The 15,995-nt window shown below is 41.9% G+C and overlaps 1 protein-coding gene across 5 annotated transcripts in view; it reads right to left on the bottom strand.

Moving 5' to 3' along the window:
• Positions 1-15,995, bottom strand: part of LOC115162431 (runt-related transcription factor 3) — a 67,497-nt gene that overhangs the window by 29,668 nt on the left and 21,834 nt on the right. For 3 of the 5 annotated variants that reach the window (XM_029713729.1, XM_029713726.1, XM_029713727.1), the window contains 3 exons: positions 7,845-8,086; positions 6,667-6,823; positions 5,314-5,433 (listed from right to left, as the gene is read on the bottom strand). In XM_029713729.1, coding sequence (XP_029569589.1) covers positions 5,314-5,433; positions 6,667-6,823; positions 7,845-8,086 — 519 coding nt within the window. The remainder of the gene's footprint in view (positions 1-5,313; positions 5,434-6,666; positions 6,824-7,844; positions 8,087-15,995) is intronic. The other 2 variants (XM_029713730.1, XM_029713728.1) reach the window with 1 other exon arrangement.

Genomic DNA, 15,995 nt, shown 5'->3' with positions numbered 1-15,995 from the left:
TGAAAGGAGATGAATATGCGTGTATTTAGATGGCTTTCTGTCATTGATCCCTATTCTGAACCTGTCTGTCGAGAAATGTATATTTAAAGGTGCACCATATTTAAAGGGGATGGCTTTAGATAAATGTACATACTGAACACACTATTGAATGAAAACTCCACAAGAAAATCTGTTGGCCAGCAAGTGGGAGGGTTTTCAGCTGTTTAATTAAATGTATTCAGTGTGCGCAAGGGAACCATGCCTGCAAAGCCCATTACGCACTTGTATATGTTAAGTCTGAATACCAACTACTGAGAAGTGCTTAAATCAAAACGCGTAAAAAAGGAATAGATTTCCTAAGTCTGAATCGGGCCCATAGTCCAGATCAGACATTAATATGCTATAACAGGCTGGCCAGTGGCTAGTATTTGCTGCCTTTGTTAAAGTGATGTTTGAACCACAGGCTGACGAGCCAAGGCTTCTCTCCCCCATGTTTACCCAAGGGATTACTGACTCCTCCAGCTCTGGAACCAACATCTCCAAACACCTATTATTTGCTGACTGTTCCTTACCATTAAGTCCCAGAAAAATAAATATGTCAACCGCAGTCATCCACAGCGTTTTCCAGTAAGCCACAGGTACTCCTTCACATTATTCACCCCCTCCCCTCTCCATAGAAAAACCGTTTGTCATAATGCAGTAAGGGGAAAAACATTCCAAATCATGGGCTATTTATTTGTCTAAATCGAGATCTGAACTTTTATTAAATTAGGTCTAAAAGGTCATAATGACTCCCTCCTGTATGGGTGAGTGTAAATAAGGAAGAAGCGGTAAACAGAGTGGGCTTATACTTCCCTCCATTGGTAGGTAAACAGGAAAGACGTTTGGGGATGAAAGGGGGCTGAGTTTGGGTATGCAATTTGCCGTGCTTCTCTTCTCTGTTTCTGAGAAAAAGCGCCTAGGTTGCCTCACTTGCACCATCAGGCAGAATTAAAAGTACGGGCAGAGGCCTCTGTAAATAATTCTGTAATTCTTTGCGTGTCCACTTGCTGCGTATGACGTCAGCGAATACAAAGTGAAAATGTTGCTGGAGGAACCCCCCCCCCCCCCCCCCCCCCCGGGGCATGTGTGTGCACATCGCGAGGTGTGTGTCCACCCAGACAGGAGCAGACTTGAGCCTATATAACTAACCTGAGGAGTAGAAAGGGGGCATAACAAAGCAGCAGACAATGCTATGCTCGTCCTTTTTTCCTCCTTGATAGAAACTCCTGCAGTCATGTCACAACGACTTTCAGAAAAGCAAACAGAGAGACACAGATGGGGAGAACGGAGGAAAAAGAGCCTGTGATTGGCTCTTTCTCTCCGTCTGGACCAGGCTGAGGTATTTAGGCTCATTTGCAGTGCTTTCACAAGGGAGCTTTAGTGGAATTATCTACAGTGGTGTGTGTGTCTGTTTCTGTCTGCCTGTTTTTCTCTCTTAGTGTGTGTTTGTGTGTATGGAGGGTTTGGGGGTAGCTGAGAGGTTTGGGGGTAGGTTGTACTCGATGCTGATGGGTGTATAGGTCGCATCAGCCAGGGTCAAAGAAGCATCACCTCTACCCTCTCAGCCGTAGCTCTCCGCTAGTGAAGGAACTTAATCATGCCATGGCTCTACAGGCCTCACCTCGGGCCTCTAACTGGATGGCTGAGGACACTAGCAGATGGAAGTATTATAGCAGAGTCACTGTATACATGGCATATACCAGCTCCCTCTTGCCCCACTCCTGTACCTAGTCAGAGTGAATGATATGAATGTTTGTCCCAGAACATCGGTTTCTTCTGAAACCAATCGAACATATTCAATTTACAGACTGCATTCCAGCGGATTTATCAGTCAGTCAGTCAATATTTGCTCTGTTTCTAATCGCAGAAGCCAAGTGTGATGGAGAGACTGAGCCCAGAGAGAGCGCTCGCCATCGCCTCACGTCATTCCAAACAACAGACTCTCTCCATACCTCCGGCTTGACTGGCCTTAGAAATGTGTGTCCTTTATGTCTTTAACAGCCCATGTCCAATTCCACATCAGATGACATCACGGGCCTCTTAAATGAGGTGTTTTTCCTCTTTGACATAAGTGCTGCTGCTATGTCACCGTGTCTGCAGGTTGTGCATCTGGGAGTTTTAGTGAGGATGGCTGGGCTGGCGAGGTAGTTAGGCAGGAAAGCACCCAACGTCAGACAGACGTGACACTTTTTTCTCTCCTGGCACTGATACACCTGTAGGCTTTTTCAAAAACACCCATCTCCATTTCAACATCAAAGTGGCCTTTGAGATAGCAATTGGCACCGAGGGCGAACCTTTCATGTGATTTGTGGAGCATAGGCGTGGCCGAGCTGCTGACTTAGTGTATGGACACACCTGGCAGGTGCGCACACACACACACACACACACACACACACACACACACACAGCTGTGTGCACATGAACACATTACCACTCGCCTCTCTTTGTTTACTATGAAGAGAGACTGCACTGTCAAGAAAAATAGCAACGCAAATGTCTTTGTCCATTTGCATTCTTTGTACAGTCTGTGTGCCAAATGCAAATAGAATCTACCTGCCCACCCTCCCCATACCCTCCTCAACCTTCTGAAGCTGTGTGAACACACCCAACAGAATAAATATTGGCAACAAAACACAGCAATGATCAAGTGAATTCTGTAGAAGTACAATGCTGTGTGTGGGAAAGAGTGTGGTAGTATCAGGATAGAGAGCAGTAAAGGGCCTGCTATGACTGAATGCATGCATGTGCATACACATGTCTCTGTTTGCATGTATGCAAGTTGATGAACTGTACACACAGTGTAGTGCACCATGGCTGCCTCTGTTGCCTCTCACCTAGGGTTGAGCTACGAAAAACAAATGGTCCTCTTCCTCTGTTTTTCTCATAGTCATGTATGTTCTCAGCCCAGCCCTGCGTCCCTCGTCTCTGGTGAGTTCCTCTTTCTCAGGAACTGATTAACTCTGGGTGAGATACATAAAGTACTAACAGCCCTTCCCCTCTGAGGATATGTGACGGGTGATGTCATCACACAGAGAGAGAAGACGGAGGCTAAATACGGTTAGGGGATTAATTCAGCTGAACTCGGTGGGGAGGAGAGGGGAGAGAGAGAGGAAAGGGGAGGAGGGAAGGTGGGTGGGGGGGCAACTGCATGCGAGCAGCGACAGGGAGGGTCTCAACACTTCAGTCATATCTCTCTTCCTATCGCACGTCTTCCTTCTCTCTCTCTGATCATCAGCAGAACATTGACGTACACAAAGCTGCTTCTCAGAAAGCACAGGGTGGCTCTAATGAAAGAGACTGTGCTGTACGGTTCACTTAGTAAAATGTTGCTCATAGGCCTACTGTACAACAAGTGAAGCGTTTTGGGACGAAGTGACACAAAAGCAACATCGTGTATTTGAGGGGAAGGGGAGAAGGGAGGAAAATGTCTAATACTTTCAACATTAGTTGGAAAAAAATTATGTGTGTCTGCAAAGCATTTGTGTGTGTGTGTGTTTGTGTGTATGGGTTTTGGATCATGCTGTGTGAGGTGAGCGTTGTGTGTTTGGCAGATCATTGCCGCAGGGGAGCTTCCTTCCTGTCCGTCAGGTTTCCTAGCTGGATCTGTAAACGTTAATAAAACACCTCCCTCCCCCTGTACCAGCCTCTTTGCTGGCAGCCATGGAAATGCAGGCCCTACAGAAACACACAGTGAAGCCCTGAGCAGCCCGACCCGCTCTACTCTGCCAGCCAGCCAACCAACCAGGGTACAGGCTCTCATTCATCTCACAATGGGATAGAGGGATGGTCATCTGCTTTGCTAGTATACTTAAACTCATATGCAGACAGCTGGTTAACTGAGGATATCATAAAGTCTGTGTGTGTTTAGAATTTTTGATGTATTTTTTTTTTTACACTGAAATATTTAGGGAGGAATACTGTAAGGATTGTCATTATAAAGGACAAATGGGGTGGTGCCATTCTCTATTTGAGTCCACTCATATCATCCTTTTAAACCTTAACACAAAATTCCCCTTCCCTAAATTAAACCATGTCACTGTATAGCAGGATGGGGCCTGGCCACCAGGGTGTATAGTGAATAAAAAGTCCACTCTGATGCCTTGAGTGCAGACAGGACATGTAGACAGAGAGGAGACTGCTTTATCGTATGTGCACGCTTGTTTCTAACTACAGGAAGTCAACACGCAGCCTGTTTTTCTTCGGCAGTGCATGCACGCAGACACAAACAAAATGCAGTACATATAATTTACTACATACAGACATAGCCAGCAACTCTATCACATTTCACACAAACACAAAGGATATTATTATCTATTCCTCCCCCTTCCCTTTCTCCACACTGTTCTCCTCCATTTTCAACGCCTCCTCAAATAGCCTCCAGCCTGGCAGGCGATGCGCCACCCCTCGCCCTTCACCCCCTCGCCCCTTGCTAGGATCCCCATGTTCCCTCCATGTGGCATACAGAACCTCCTGGCTCCCTGCATTGGCCAGCTGGTCGGTTTTGACTGGGCTGAATCCACCCTATCCCAAATAAGCGTAGCAATTCACCCATCCGGGGCAGCCACTAAAAAGCTGTACAGTAGAACCATAATAAACAGGATTTCTCAACAGGAAGGGTCATTAAACCCTATACCCATCTGATCTGACTGGTGTCAGCCATGCATGGTCACACACACACACACCAGCAGCCTTTAGCAGTTGACTCATCCTTGTAACACAATCCTCCAGTCTTTCACATGATCACACATTAAACCACTTTGATATGCATCACTACAAAATGATGGCTCTAACGGCTTTAGCATATTGGGCTAAATCTGTTAGCATAAACCATCTCTTTAAGAGTATTAAGTCAAGGAGCCACTTATGTGGTCACCCAGGTATGACCATCTGACCAGAGGCAGCAGGGTGAGGCCATAAGCGTTTACACACAGCTCTTCTTAGCGGTCTCTGATTACGCACTAATACACTTTACTGTTTCCTCTGACAGTGCCACTCCCCACACCCTCTAATACCACACAGACACAAACACTGCTGCACCATCCAACACACAGCGTTGTCTCCCATTGACACACACACACACACACTCATGGACACGCACTCACACGGCTATATTTTCTTGTATCATCTGCATATGACTCATGTATCTCTTTTAGTCTCCAATGATGGCACCCTGTTCTCTCATCCCCTACACCAAGAATAGCCTCTCTCTCTCTCTCTCTGTGAATCCCTCTACACACAGCTCCTGATATAGCAGTACATTAGACTTCTGACAAGACAAATATTCTCATGTACCCTGTAAGTACTCACGTCTGGGTTCCCTGGGCCCATCCACAGTCACTTTAATGGCACGGTGGTAGGTGGCCACCTGAGGGGGCCCGGTGAAGACCGTGATGGTCAGAGTGAAGCTCTTTCCTGGGTTAGACAGAGTAGAGAGGGACTTGGTAAGTGAAATGCATCAGTAAGACATAGGTTCAGGAGGAACATCGTGTGAGGGTTTATAGGCTTGGTTAATTCATTGTGGAAATAAACAGATTTTTGTGGAACAAACACTTAGGTAATAACCACCACAGTCAACGTGCTGAATTAAAATTGCCTTCTGATATGCCTCCCCTTTAAGTTTGTGGATTAAAGGGACCACCTCTTTGATGAGCTGAAATGTGGGCATGATTTGAATTATTGAGAGAATGCGTTCCAGATTCTCCGAAAGGCTTACAGCAACAGTTTATTGTTCAACGAGGCCGATTGTTGCACGAGCATCCTTGAGCTCTCCATCTGCATGAAAGGCGTGGGGAGAGCGCTGGATCATGCAACGGTCCGTTTTTCATCTCAGGCTATGAAGCGGCGCTTTAATAAAAACAAGGCATAGCCTATCTTGTTAAAGAGACTGCTGGGGAAAAAGGAATCCTGGGGTGGGATAATTGACTACAAAAATGAAAGAAACTACTAGAGCGTTTTGCATTCATCGGTCGGCAACCTTTTAAAGTGGGAATGCGCGGGCCAGGAGGAAGGAGAGGGAAGAGAGACGGTTCTGGTGGAATGTCAGTTATGTGAGCGCTAGTTTTTAAATGTGTGTAAACAAGCAAGTCCCAAGCCTTGAACTGAATATTCTGGTCCAGGCATTTTAGTGATTTGGACATGTAAAGACAATGGTAAAATGTTCATATAATATACAGGCTGCGGCTACTAACCAGATCATCTATTGAGAGGGACGTGCGTGATGGTCAACTATAGAAAGAACTGTGGTAATGCCTCAGCATTAGGCTGTAGTTTGAAATTGGGCTTCGCTCTTTGTCCATTAATCATTATCAAACGAAATCTTAACATTTGGAATAATTATATTGTGCTCTGGATTTCCTCTCTTCCAATAAACACTGGTAATGGTGGTGCGCTCTTTAAGGCTATTACACCAGGAGATGATTTTCGACGTGGTTTTCATCTGATTCTCACGTCCCCTGACCTTTTTATTTGATCCATTCATTTATTTGATCACTTTCTTTGTTGAAAATCGATTACCAAAATGAGGTGTACTCAGGCTATAGTTTTGCAAGTCAGTGCAATGACGCATGCAGGGAGGTGTTTTGTATGTGAAGTAAACTCTTCATTATTAATGATGTAAGATAGAGGTGCGTGACTCCTTCCGCTCACCTCGTCCGCTCCTGCCCACGAACCGCAGGTCGTTAAAGCGGGCGACCTGGTTCTTCATCACCGCAGACGCGTTTCTAAGCTCCGCTGAGTAGTTCTCGTCGTTCCCCGCCATCACTGTGACCAATGTCCCGTCGGGCACATCACCGAGTGCGACAACCTGTGAGAACACAACGCGGTCAACCTGGATCACCATGCTGAATAAACACAGACTACACCAAACCACATCCGGTGGAAGAAAAGAAAACGAACCAATAAACTAAAATATTAGACCTGATTTCCAATCCATTAAAAAATGCATTTTATATTTAGGTAGAAAATATTTGGGTCCAAATACAATGGCCTATTGTGCTATAGGGGGCTTAAATTACATGGTAAGATGCTTCCTTGAAGCAAGCTGGCAATTGAAACACTTAATATTTGAAGCTATGGAAATTACTTTTACATTTGATCGGCCTATATCCAAATCGCTTTCAAAAAGAATGTTAGCACATTTTAATAAATAAGAATACGATCTCAACAAGCATTTTTACATTTGGATGTAATACAATAAAATATATTTACGCTATTTTACAAAAAAATTACAGTTTTAGCCCACGAATTCTATCACTTACTGGTGTATAAATATAATTGTTAACGTGCAGTGAAGCATCGTTTCATTGCTTGAAATATGCAGATTTTATTCTGCACTGAAAGGCCTTTCAAAATAGCAATTTAATAATAACTAGCTTACCAACTATAATTAATTAATTGTATTATTATCATTATTATTACTAAATTATAATTATTTGTATTATGTTGTATGCTAATTGTTCCTTCATTGTATGCAGGCCGATTTGCAGTTCGTGCATATCCAAACACTAGGCTATGTAAATGTCATATTCAATTGGGTCAAATGCAACAACAACAAAAAACAACCAAAAAAAAAATAGCACTTCGGTAGGCCACTAGGATTTTGACAACTTGATTTAATGAAATTATTTATATTACATAACATGGCTCTGCGTAAACGTTGTGATACTAATACCAGTTTATGCCCTGTTGGCTACATGAAGCTCAAGAAAGCTTAAAAATGGCATTTGACACTTGAGCCCAAATTATTCTGCGGTAGCCTCAGTAATACATCATTAGGTCGTTCATTATTTTATAAGTGCCCATGTGTAATTAGTAATTTGCCTTACCTTGAAAGCCACAGGGAGTGTCTTGTTGCATCTCCAGTGTGAGGGCAGCACGGAGCAGAGGAAGTTTGGGCTGTCCGTCCGGACCAGTTCGCCAGCGTGGTCTGACAGGACGTCCACCACATTCCTGGCCTCGGGTCGTGTCCTCAGCGGTCCAGGGGTGCCCATGGTCCCGCTGCCGTCTCCAATCTTGCTGCAGGGGAACGACGTGGAGGGCGGTGTGAACCGTCTGGTGGTGGTAGGGTCTACGGGAATATGCATCACAACAGCTTGGGTCACGGCCACTTCTCAAGGGGTTTTGACGAGTGTTCGGGGCTCTTTTTTTTTTTAAGAATATGTGTAATTTCTCGTTCTCTGACACTTGCTCCTTTGCTCTCGGCGAAGTCCAGCGGTTTACGCGATGATGGAGCTGAGTGCACGCAGCCCCGGGTTACTCTATCACGATGAGTCCTGGACTGTCCAGTGTGTGTAGTAGATGTACCTTGCAGAGACGATAAAGTTTAATGGTTGCGTGTTATATCATCTGCTCAGGATGTAGCTACCTGACAAACATCAAGTTGGTTTCTGTTTCTCACGGACTACAAAAAAACCCCAAGAAACCGCAAACTCCGATTCTAACCTCTTTCTCACTGTGCTCTGTTCTGGTTGCCTATGCTATGGCTCACTTTCTATTCTGCACTATTCAGCACTTGATGCGACGCCCTTCCACACTACAACTTTGGCCGCATATTAGAAAATAAAGGTCTAAGGCAAACTATAAAATCCAGTCGTTTTTGCGATATTCACGGAAGCTGACGATTCGAGTGCTGCTTGTTTGCGCTTCAACTTCACAGCAGAATTTTCTCAATCTTGTTTCACCCTCGGTGACTGAATGAGCTCCTTCAATTGAATTATGCTCATCGAGTCTCGCCAAAGTAGGCTACAGTGTACTCAGTAATTCACAGTTCTCGACGCAGAGTTTGAGACGCAGAAGTCCGATGGTTACACGCGGACGTCAAGTGAAGAAGTGACTTTATATTCAATGATTTTTGTTCCTCGGTATCAAATGTCCTGCCACTTGCCACATATTATCCTTAATGAAACTAAAAAAGTAAGTCGAGATCCCAAAACTATTTTCTTGTGAACTATTCTCTCTCTAGGTTGAAATAGGCGCTTGACTGAGTGAAGACTGCCGTGGTATTATTTACTCAAGTCATTTTACTGTTTAGTGGTTGGAGTGTGCGGATGACTTCGACCAATGAGTCGCCTGGGTTGGGCTTTCTTTCATTAGACCAATCAACGTCTCCGGAATATAAGCGAAGTGAAAGCGCTCTCTCCTTACTCTGTCATACGCACACGATATGTTATCGACAGGCTACGTATCTTGTGCTTAGTTAGGCTACATTTATACTTAAAATTACAGCAACTCTTCTCATGCATTCATTAGAGTGCTGGAATTACATCCGGCATCGCGGCTGAATGGTGAAGTTATAATGCTAAATAAAAGTTAGGCCTGTTTGTTAATTGAAGATTTGAACACGTCGTGTTATGATTGATCAGTCTTCCTTCTTTATGCCTATATATATGACACATGCAAAATGACATAAGCTACTACCTTCGAAGAAATAGAATCACATAATGCATTCTGCTTATATTAGCACATCACCGCAGTGTGTTTACATACAGTGTGAAAAGAAAACAATAATTCAATCTGGCGCATTTATTTGGTGACTGCAGAAGAGACATTTAGGGAAACATATACCATGAATATTTCATGAGAAGTAGGCCAGTCATATAATGTAGCGTAGGCCTACTTATGATATTTTTATGGGCCTATACTCACTATTAGCAAAATGTGGTTTTAATCAAATGAATAGGCTGCTACTTCTGAATGCAGAATTGTCAATCAACTGCAACGTGCTATTTATCATGTCAGGAGTTCATGCACCTTTCAAATTACATATGGTTTATTGATCAATATGAATTGTGAATTTGATATGATTTTCCCATCCTTGTCCCTGCAATTCACTCCTGCTTTTCCAGAGAACATCAAAGTGTTCTATGGATAAATGTTTTTTGTTTAGTATTATGTAATATAGAGTAATAGGCTTGGGCTAGATTACATGAATCGTAGTGCTGCTATGGTTAGAGACCTATTGACATAATTTGTGGAATTAGCAATATACTTTTTGTTCTCGTTCTTTTCCTTTTAAAATATTATTTGTTACTACCATATCCAGGGAAATGGGCTGAATTAGGCTAATGATGAGTACTATAAATAAATAATATTGGCCTCCATTTTACACAATATGCATAGTAGGTGGATCTTTGTAAATATAGCCTATATAATTATATATAATTGTCTTATCACTTTCATTTGATCACGCCAAATTGAAACTTATAGGCTTACATAACAACTACAATTGTGCCAAGTACAGTAACCACAGGCAATTGTTAATTGGAATTCCATCAATTAATAGGTTACTATGTACTGCACAAGAAACGACACCCTGTTCTCTCCTTCCCAGGCAATGATGGCTCGCAGGCGCTAGTTGGCGCAATGTGTCTTTGTCAAGTGGACCTGCCTTCAGTACAGAGGGGGTCTGGAGAGAGAAACGGCATTTATACCATCAGAGAAATTAGAAATAACAACATATATACTATATACCTGCACCGAGACGAGAAAATGTGAGTCATAGACGACCTATTATCACCTGTGTCGAACTTTACGTTTTTGTTGTTGTTGAAAATTCATCAGAAATTGTAATCGGGATCCCAAATAATGATATTTACATTATTTTCTGAATTGAATTATAGGCTTCTAGGGGGAAGTAAAAATCACTCAAGCTTTATTCGTTTAATGTCATCTTATTCTTTCTAATCAAGTTATGAATAAATGTGTTGTTTTACTCCCATAGCCTATCATTTCGATTAAGGACGTGGATTTTGTTTTAGAAATTAGACTTTTTTTCCACCGCAGGTGTATGGAGGGATATTTACCATTTTGTCCAACGCACAATAAATGATGGAATAAACAAAGATATGACTGTATAGCCCACATATCAAATAGCAGTTATTCAGTAAGCATACAAAAGTAAGCAAAAAACATTATGGCGATTACCTACAATCACATTCGATATAGCCCTAGAGTACATATTAATCCAAATCCAAAATGAAAATTAAATGTCAAATATTTGTGGATAACTTGTTTATTAAATCAAGAGGTATTTGATTGTTGGGGCTACTTTGTGGTGTTAAATGATCCATAGATGCACACCAACCACAAAGATATTAAAAACCGCTCCCATCAGAATTATGTCAGAAATGAATAACACAAAACCCATCCAGGGATGGAATAATGCTTTGCAACGATTGATGCAGGCTGTTACAATTTATCTACCAAAGTGGGGATCTAAGGTCAATGTACCTACCAAAGTGTGGATCTAAGGTCAATTTATTCGCCTTCAATTTTTTCAAATACTGTTTAGTTGCAGGCAGTAGGCTATATATTATTGCGTTATTGAAGTTAATTCCCAATGCGATTACTAATGTAGGTTAATAGTGTTTGATACATAATTATGCATGACAATAATTTGACTACTCATAATTAGACTATTTAAATAAACATTTAAATGTATTTTTCACACTTATGTTGAATATGCTAAGTGTGTGTGTGTTTGTTTGTGTGTGTGCGCGCGCGCGCGTACGTTTCTTCTGTTGTTGTTTATTTTAGATAGTAAGGAAATTGTGGTAAGGAAGGGATGGGAGTGGGTTTAGATGTACCCTTCATTTTCTTCATCATACTGATGTCAGTCAGACATATACGAAGCCAAAGTCTTGCGGGTAGAGTGGCGAGGGAGATGGGATGAGGAAATTATACACTCTTCACGCCTGCCAAGGCCGAGACCGTTAGGAGGGAAGCCATTTAAATCATATTTTAACAACACGAATTGGCGTCAAACACATTGATAACAATTATCACACAGCCATAGCCTGTCTATACAGTGCCTTCAGAAAGTATTCACACCCCTTGAATTTTTCCACATTTCGTTGTGTTACATACTGCCTGAATTTAAAATGGATTGCATTTAGATTTTTTTAATCACTGGCCTACACACAATACCCCATAATGTCAAAATGTAATTATGTTTTTCGAAAATTGTACAAATTAATAAAAAATGAAAAGCTGAAATGTCTTGAGTCAATAAGTATTCAACTCCTTTGTTATGGCAAGCCTAAATCAGTTCAGGAGTAAAAATGTGCTTAACAAGTCACATAGTAAGTTGTTTGGACTCACTCAGTGTGCAATAATAGTGTTTAACATGATATTTTAAATGACTACCTCATCTCTGCTACTCTGTACCCCACACATACAATTAACTGTAAGGTCCCTCAGTCAAGCAGTGAATTTCAAACACAGATTCAACCACAAATTCCAGGGTGGTTTTCCAATGCCTTGCAAAGAAGGCCACCTATTGGTAATGGGTAAAAAATAAAGCAGACATTGAATATCCCTTTGAGCATGGTGAAGTTATTAATTACATGTTGGCTGGTGTATCAATACACCCAGTCACTACAAAGATACAGGTGTCCTTCCTAACTCAGTTGCCAGAGAGGAAGGAAACAGCTCAGGGATTTGACCATGAGGCCAATGGTGACTTTAAAACAGTTACAGTTTAATGGCTGTGAAAGGAGAAAACTGAGGATGGATCAACAACATTGTAGTTACTCCACAATACTAACCTAAATGACAGTGAAAAGAAGGAAGCCTGGACAGCAGTGTTTCCCAAACTCGGTCCTCAGGACCTCAAGGGGTGCACGTTTAGTTTTTTGCCCTATCACTACACAGCTGATTCAAATAATGAACTCATCATCAAGCTTTGATTATTTGAATCAGCTGTGTAATACTAGGGCAAAAACCAAAACGTGCACCCTTTGGAGTCCCCAGGAGCGAGTTTGGGAAACGTTGCGTACAGAATAAAAATATTCAAAACATGCACTAAGGTAAAACTGCAAAAAAATGTGTCAAATAAGTTTACTTTATGTCCTGAATACAAAGCATTATGTTTGTGGCAAATACAACACATAACTGAGTACCACTGCTCATGTTTTCAAATATGGTGGTGGCTGCATCATGTTATAGGTCTGCTTGTTATTTGCAAGGACTAGGGAGTTTTTTAGGATAAAAATGTACGGTATAGAACTAATCACAGGCAAAATCCTAGAGGAAAACCTGGTTCAGTCTGCTTTTTAACAGACACTGGGAGACAAATTCCCCTTTCAGCAGGACAATAACCTAAAACACAAGGCCAAATATATAATAGATTTGATTACCAAGATGACATTGAATGTTCCTGAGTGGACTCGTCTAAAAAAAAATTGTCTTGAAAATCTATGGCAAGACTTGAAAATGGCTGTCTAGCTATGATAAACAACTAACTTGACAGAGCTTGAAGAATTTTTTAAAGAATAATGTGCAAATATTGTACTATCCAGGTGTTCAAATCTCTTCGAGACTTGCCCAGCAAGACTGATTCTAACATGTATTGACTCAGTGGGTTGAATACTTGTCTAATCAAGATATATTAATGTTTTATTTTTCATATATATATTTTTTTACAAATGTTAGAATGACAATTAAATCCATTTGAATCCCACTTTGTAACACAACAAAATGGGGTTTGAATACTTTCTGAAGGCACTTCTGCTAGGCGGTTGTCTAGAGTGCAGACTGCATAGTGATGTGAGACCTCAACGGGGTGAGCTGTCAGCAAACCTGTTTCTTTACGAAGAGAGAAAAGTCTTAATTGCCACAACCAAGCTAAATGACCTCAAAGATCAAGGCGTGTGGCTTTTGGAGAACAAGGGACATTTTGTCTAAAACAGGTCTTTCTTCTAATTCTAAACTCGTATGCCTAATATCTTCTGAGTTTATATCTGAGTAGTTAGAAAGTAACTATTCAACCAACTGTTGAATATAATAATAACTATAATAATATGATCTTAAAATGTAAATGCTATATGATCTTAAAATGTAGGCTAAATGCTATTAGCTGAAGCTGCAGGGTGCATATTTCAGGACCTCATGTCTGCCTATCATTGTCCGCTATTTTGAGGCAATGAAAGAACTAAAGTGGGACAATGACATTGGCGCCATTTCAGTCGTCCTCCTGCCTCTGTTTATTATTAATATATGACCACACGACCAGCTACCCTGCGCAGCGGTAACATGCGCTTCGGGTTCCCGTCATATTTATACTCCTGCATTGCAACACGCAGTTTCTATAGTTTCAGCCGCAGAGACACTGAGGACGTAGCCTGTCGTGCCCCTGAACGATTTTTAATGAGCGAAGTGGGTTCAGCTCAACTGAACGCAGAACTCCTGGAGGATGTCTAACCCCAGACCCACCTCACGCAGAAGCTAGACTCGTTTTTACCCTCTACTTTTAAAACCCAGAGTTTTCAGCACTAGCCTCTATAGGCCCAGTCAAAACACTACATGCCCCCAGTTTGGAAAGAGTTTTGGGGGTTAGAGTAAGAAAGGTTAGCGAGAGCTCCAACCAAAATGAATAGATTCCTATTTAAGTTTCCTCCTTTAAATCACATTAACTCTTACTGTGAACTGTGCACTGGCATATAAACCTCCAGCCCTTCTGTCCCCCTTTGTTTTCAACAACTTAGGACCATATTACCTTCAAGGTTTTCAAAAGAGAAAGCACAGGCCTTTGAAAGCATCACACACTTTCAGCCCTTTCATTCCCACTTGAGGCATGGTTTCAAACGAGCGTACTCAGGCCTGCCTTGCCCTGCAGTCGCCAACCAACACCCCAAACCATGGAAGATCAAGGGGCGTGGCAAAGTTTTGTTCCTCTCCATTTTCATACGGTTTGGCTAATAATGAGACAGAATGTAAACGCTAATAGTTTGAATATCATCCCCATTAGCTGAGAAACCCATACAAGCCTTTGAGGTGTAAACCTATACCCGATGCTATCGTGCCCGCCACCCAGCCATATCTCCCATGGCTGATGTCACTTTAAAGAGGCTTTGATGGGGAGACACTTTCAGATATGTGAGGAGATACAAAAGTGAAATGTTCATTCTAAATATGTATATGAATAACCACATAAACACATGAGCTATTTTCAGGCGTGTGCACATGTGCCATTGGAGGGGATCTTTTCTTTTGAAAAAGTGGGCTATGGGGCAATTAGAAATAGTTTGAGGTTAAATGATGACATAAGACAAAGATTTCTATCTTTAGCGGCTGTGGCGGTCGCACATTTCTGTACATTCACAAATTACAGGGCGAGTCTGGCCCTCAACCCACCGAGCACATTCCTTCCGAAAAGTGTCTGCTCGAATTTCAGCCGGGGGTTTTCTGCTCAGTGGAAATATGAGTGTTCTGAATGGACGACTCCTATGAAATGGCGTTTTATTCCTCTCGGATTAAATGAGCTCTACATTTGGGATCAGGGTATTTTTTGGGACCAACGATGAATTCTGTGGTATACTTGAAATGCCAGAGCTGTCGTTTTTGAAACGCAGTTTGCTATGAAATGGACTTCTGCTGCTTGATATGACAAGAGCGTCAGGGATTAGTTTTCCAAGCATGACGTAAGTCATCAAAGCATTCTGTCCCTCGTCCCGAAGCCAAATCATATTGTAGCATTTGGATGTTTACACACAGACTATAGAGAGACTTTTAGAAGTAATCCTTCACAGAGAAACTGGGTAAGGATTGTTTCATTTTGTATGGGGATTCTGAGCTCCGATTGCTGATGTTTTCTCAAATGATGATTAAATAATGTGTCAGCACATTGCAGTTGGTGGTCATTGTTGTCCATTATGATGTAGACCAGCAAATAGGAGCCACGTTTCTAGTTTTTTATCATACCTTCTCAGATCTAAAGTGTTAGCCAATTACTCCTTCATCATATGATGTTCCATTTAGCTGCTTCAGATACGAGCACCACAACTCCTTTATTGAGATTACACAATCTCTCTTTGCTAGTGACTTTAAACTAATTTGGGGTAAATCACAAATTGAATACTGTAGGCCTTCACTTGAGTATATGCATGTGATTCATGAGAAAGTCACGGTCTTATTGGGGATTCGTTTAGGCAGTCAGAATATATATCCCATAAAATGATGAATGAGTCTGTAACATCTCC

This window comes from Salmo trutta, chromosome 25 (genome assembly GCF_901001165.1).
Source record: "Salmo trutta chromosome 25, fSalTru1.1, whole genome shotgun sequence".
Classification (NCBI taxonomy): Eukaryota; Metazoa; Chordata; class Actinopteri; order Salmoniformes; family Salmonidae; genus Salmo; species Salmo trutta.
This window is presented reverse-complemented; position numbering and strand designations above follow the sequence as displayed.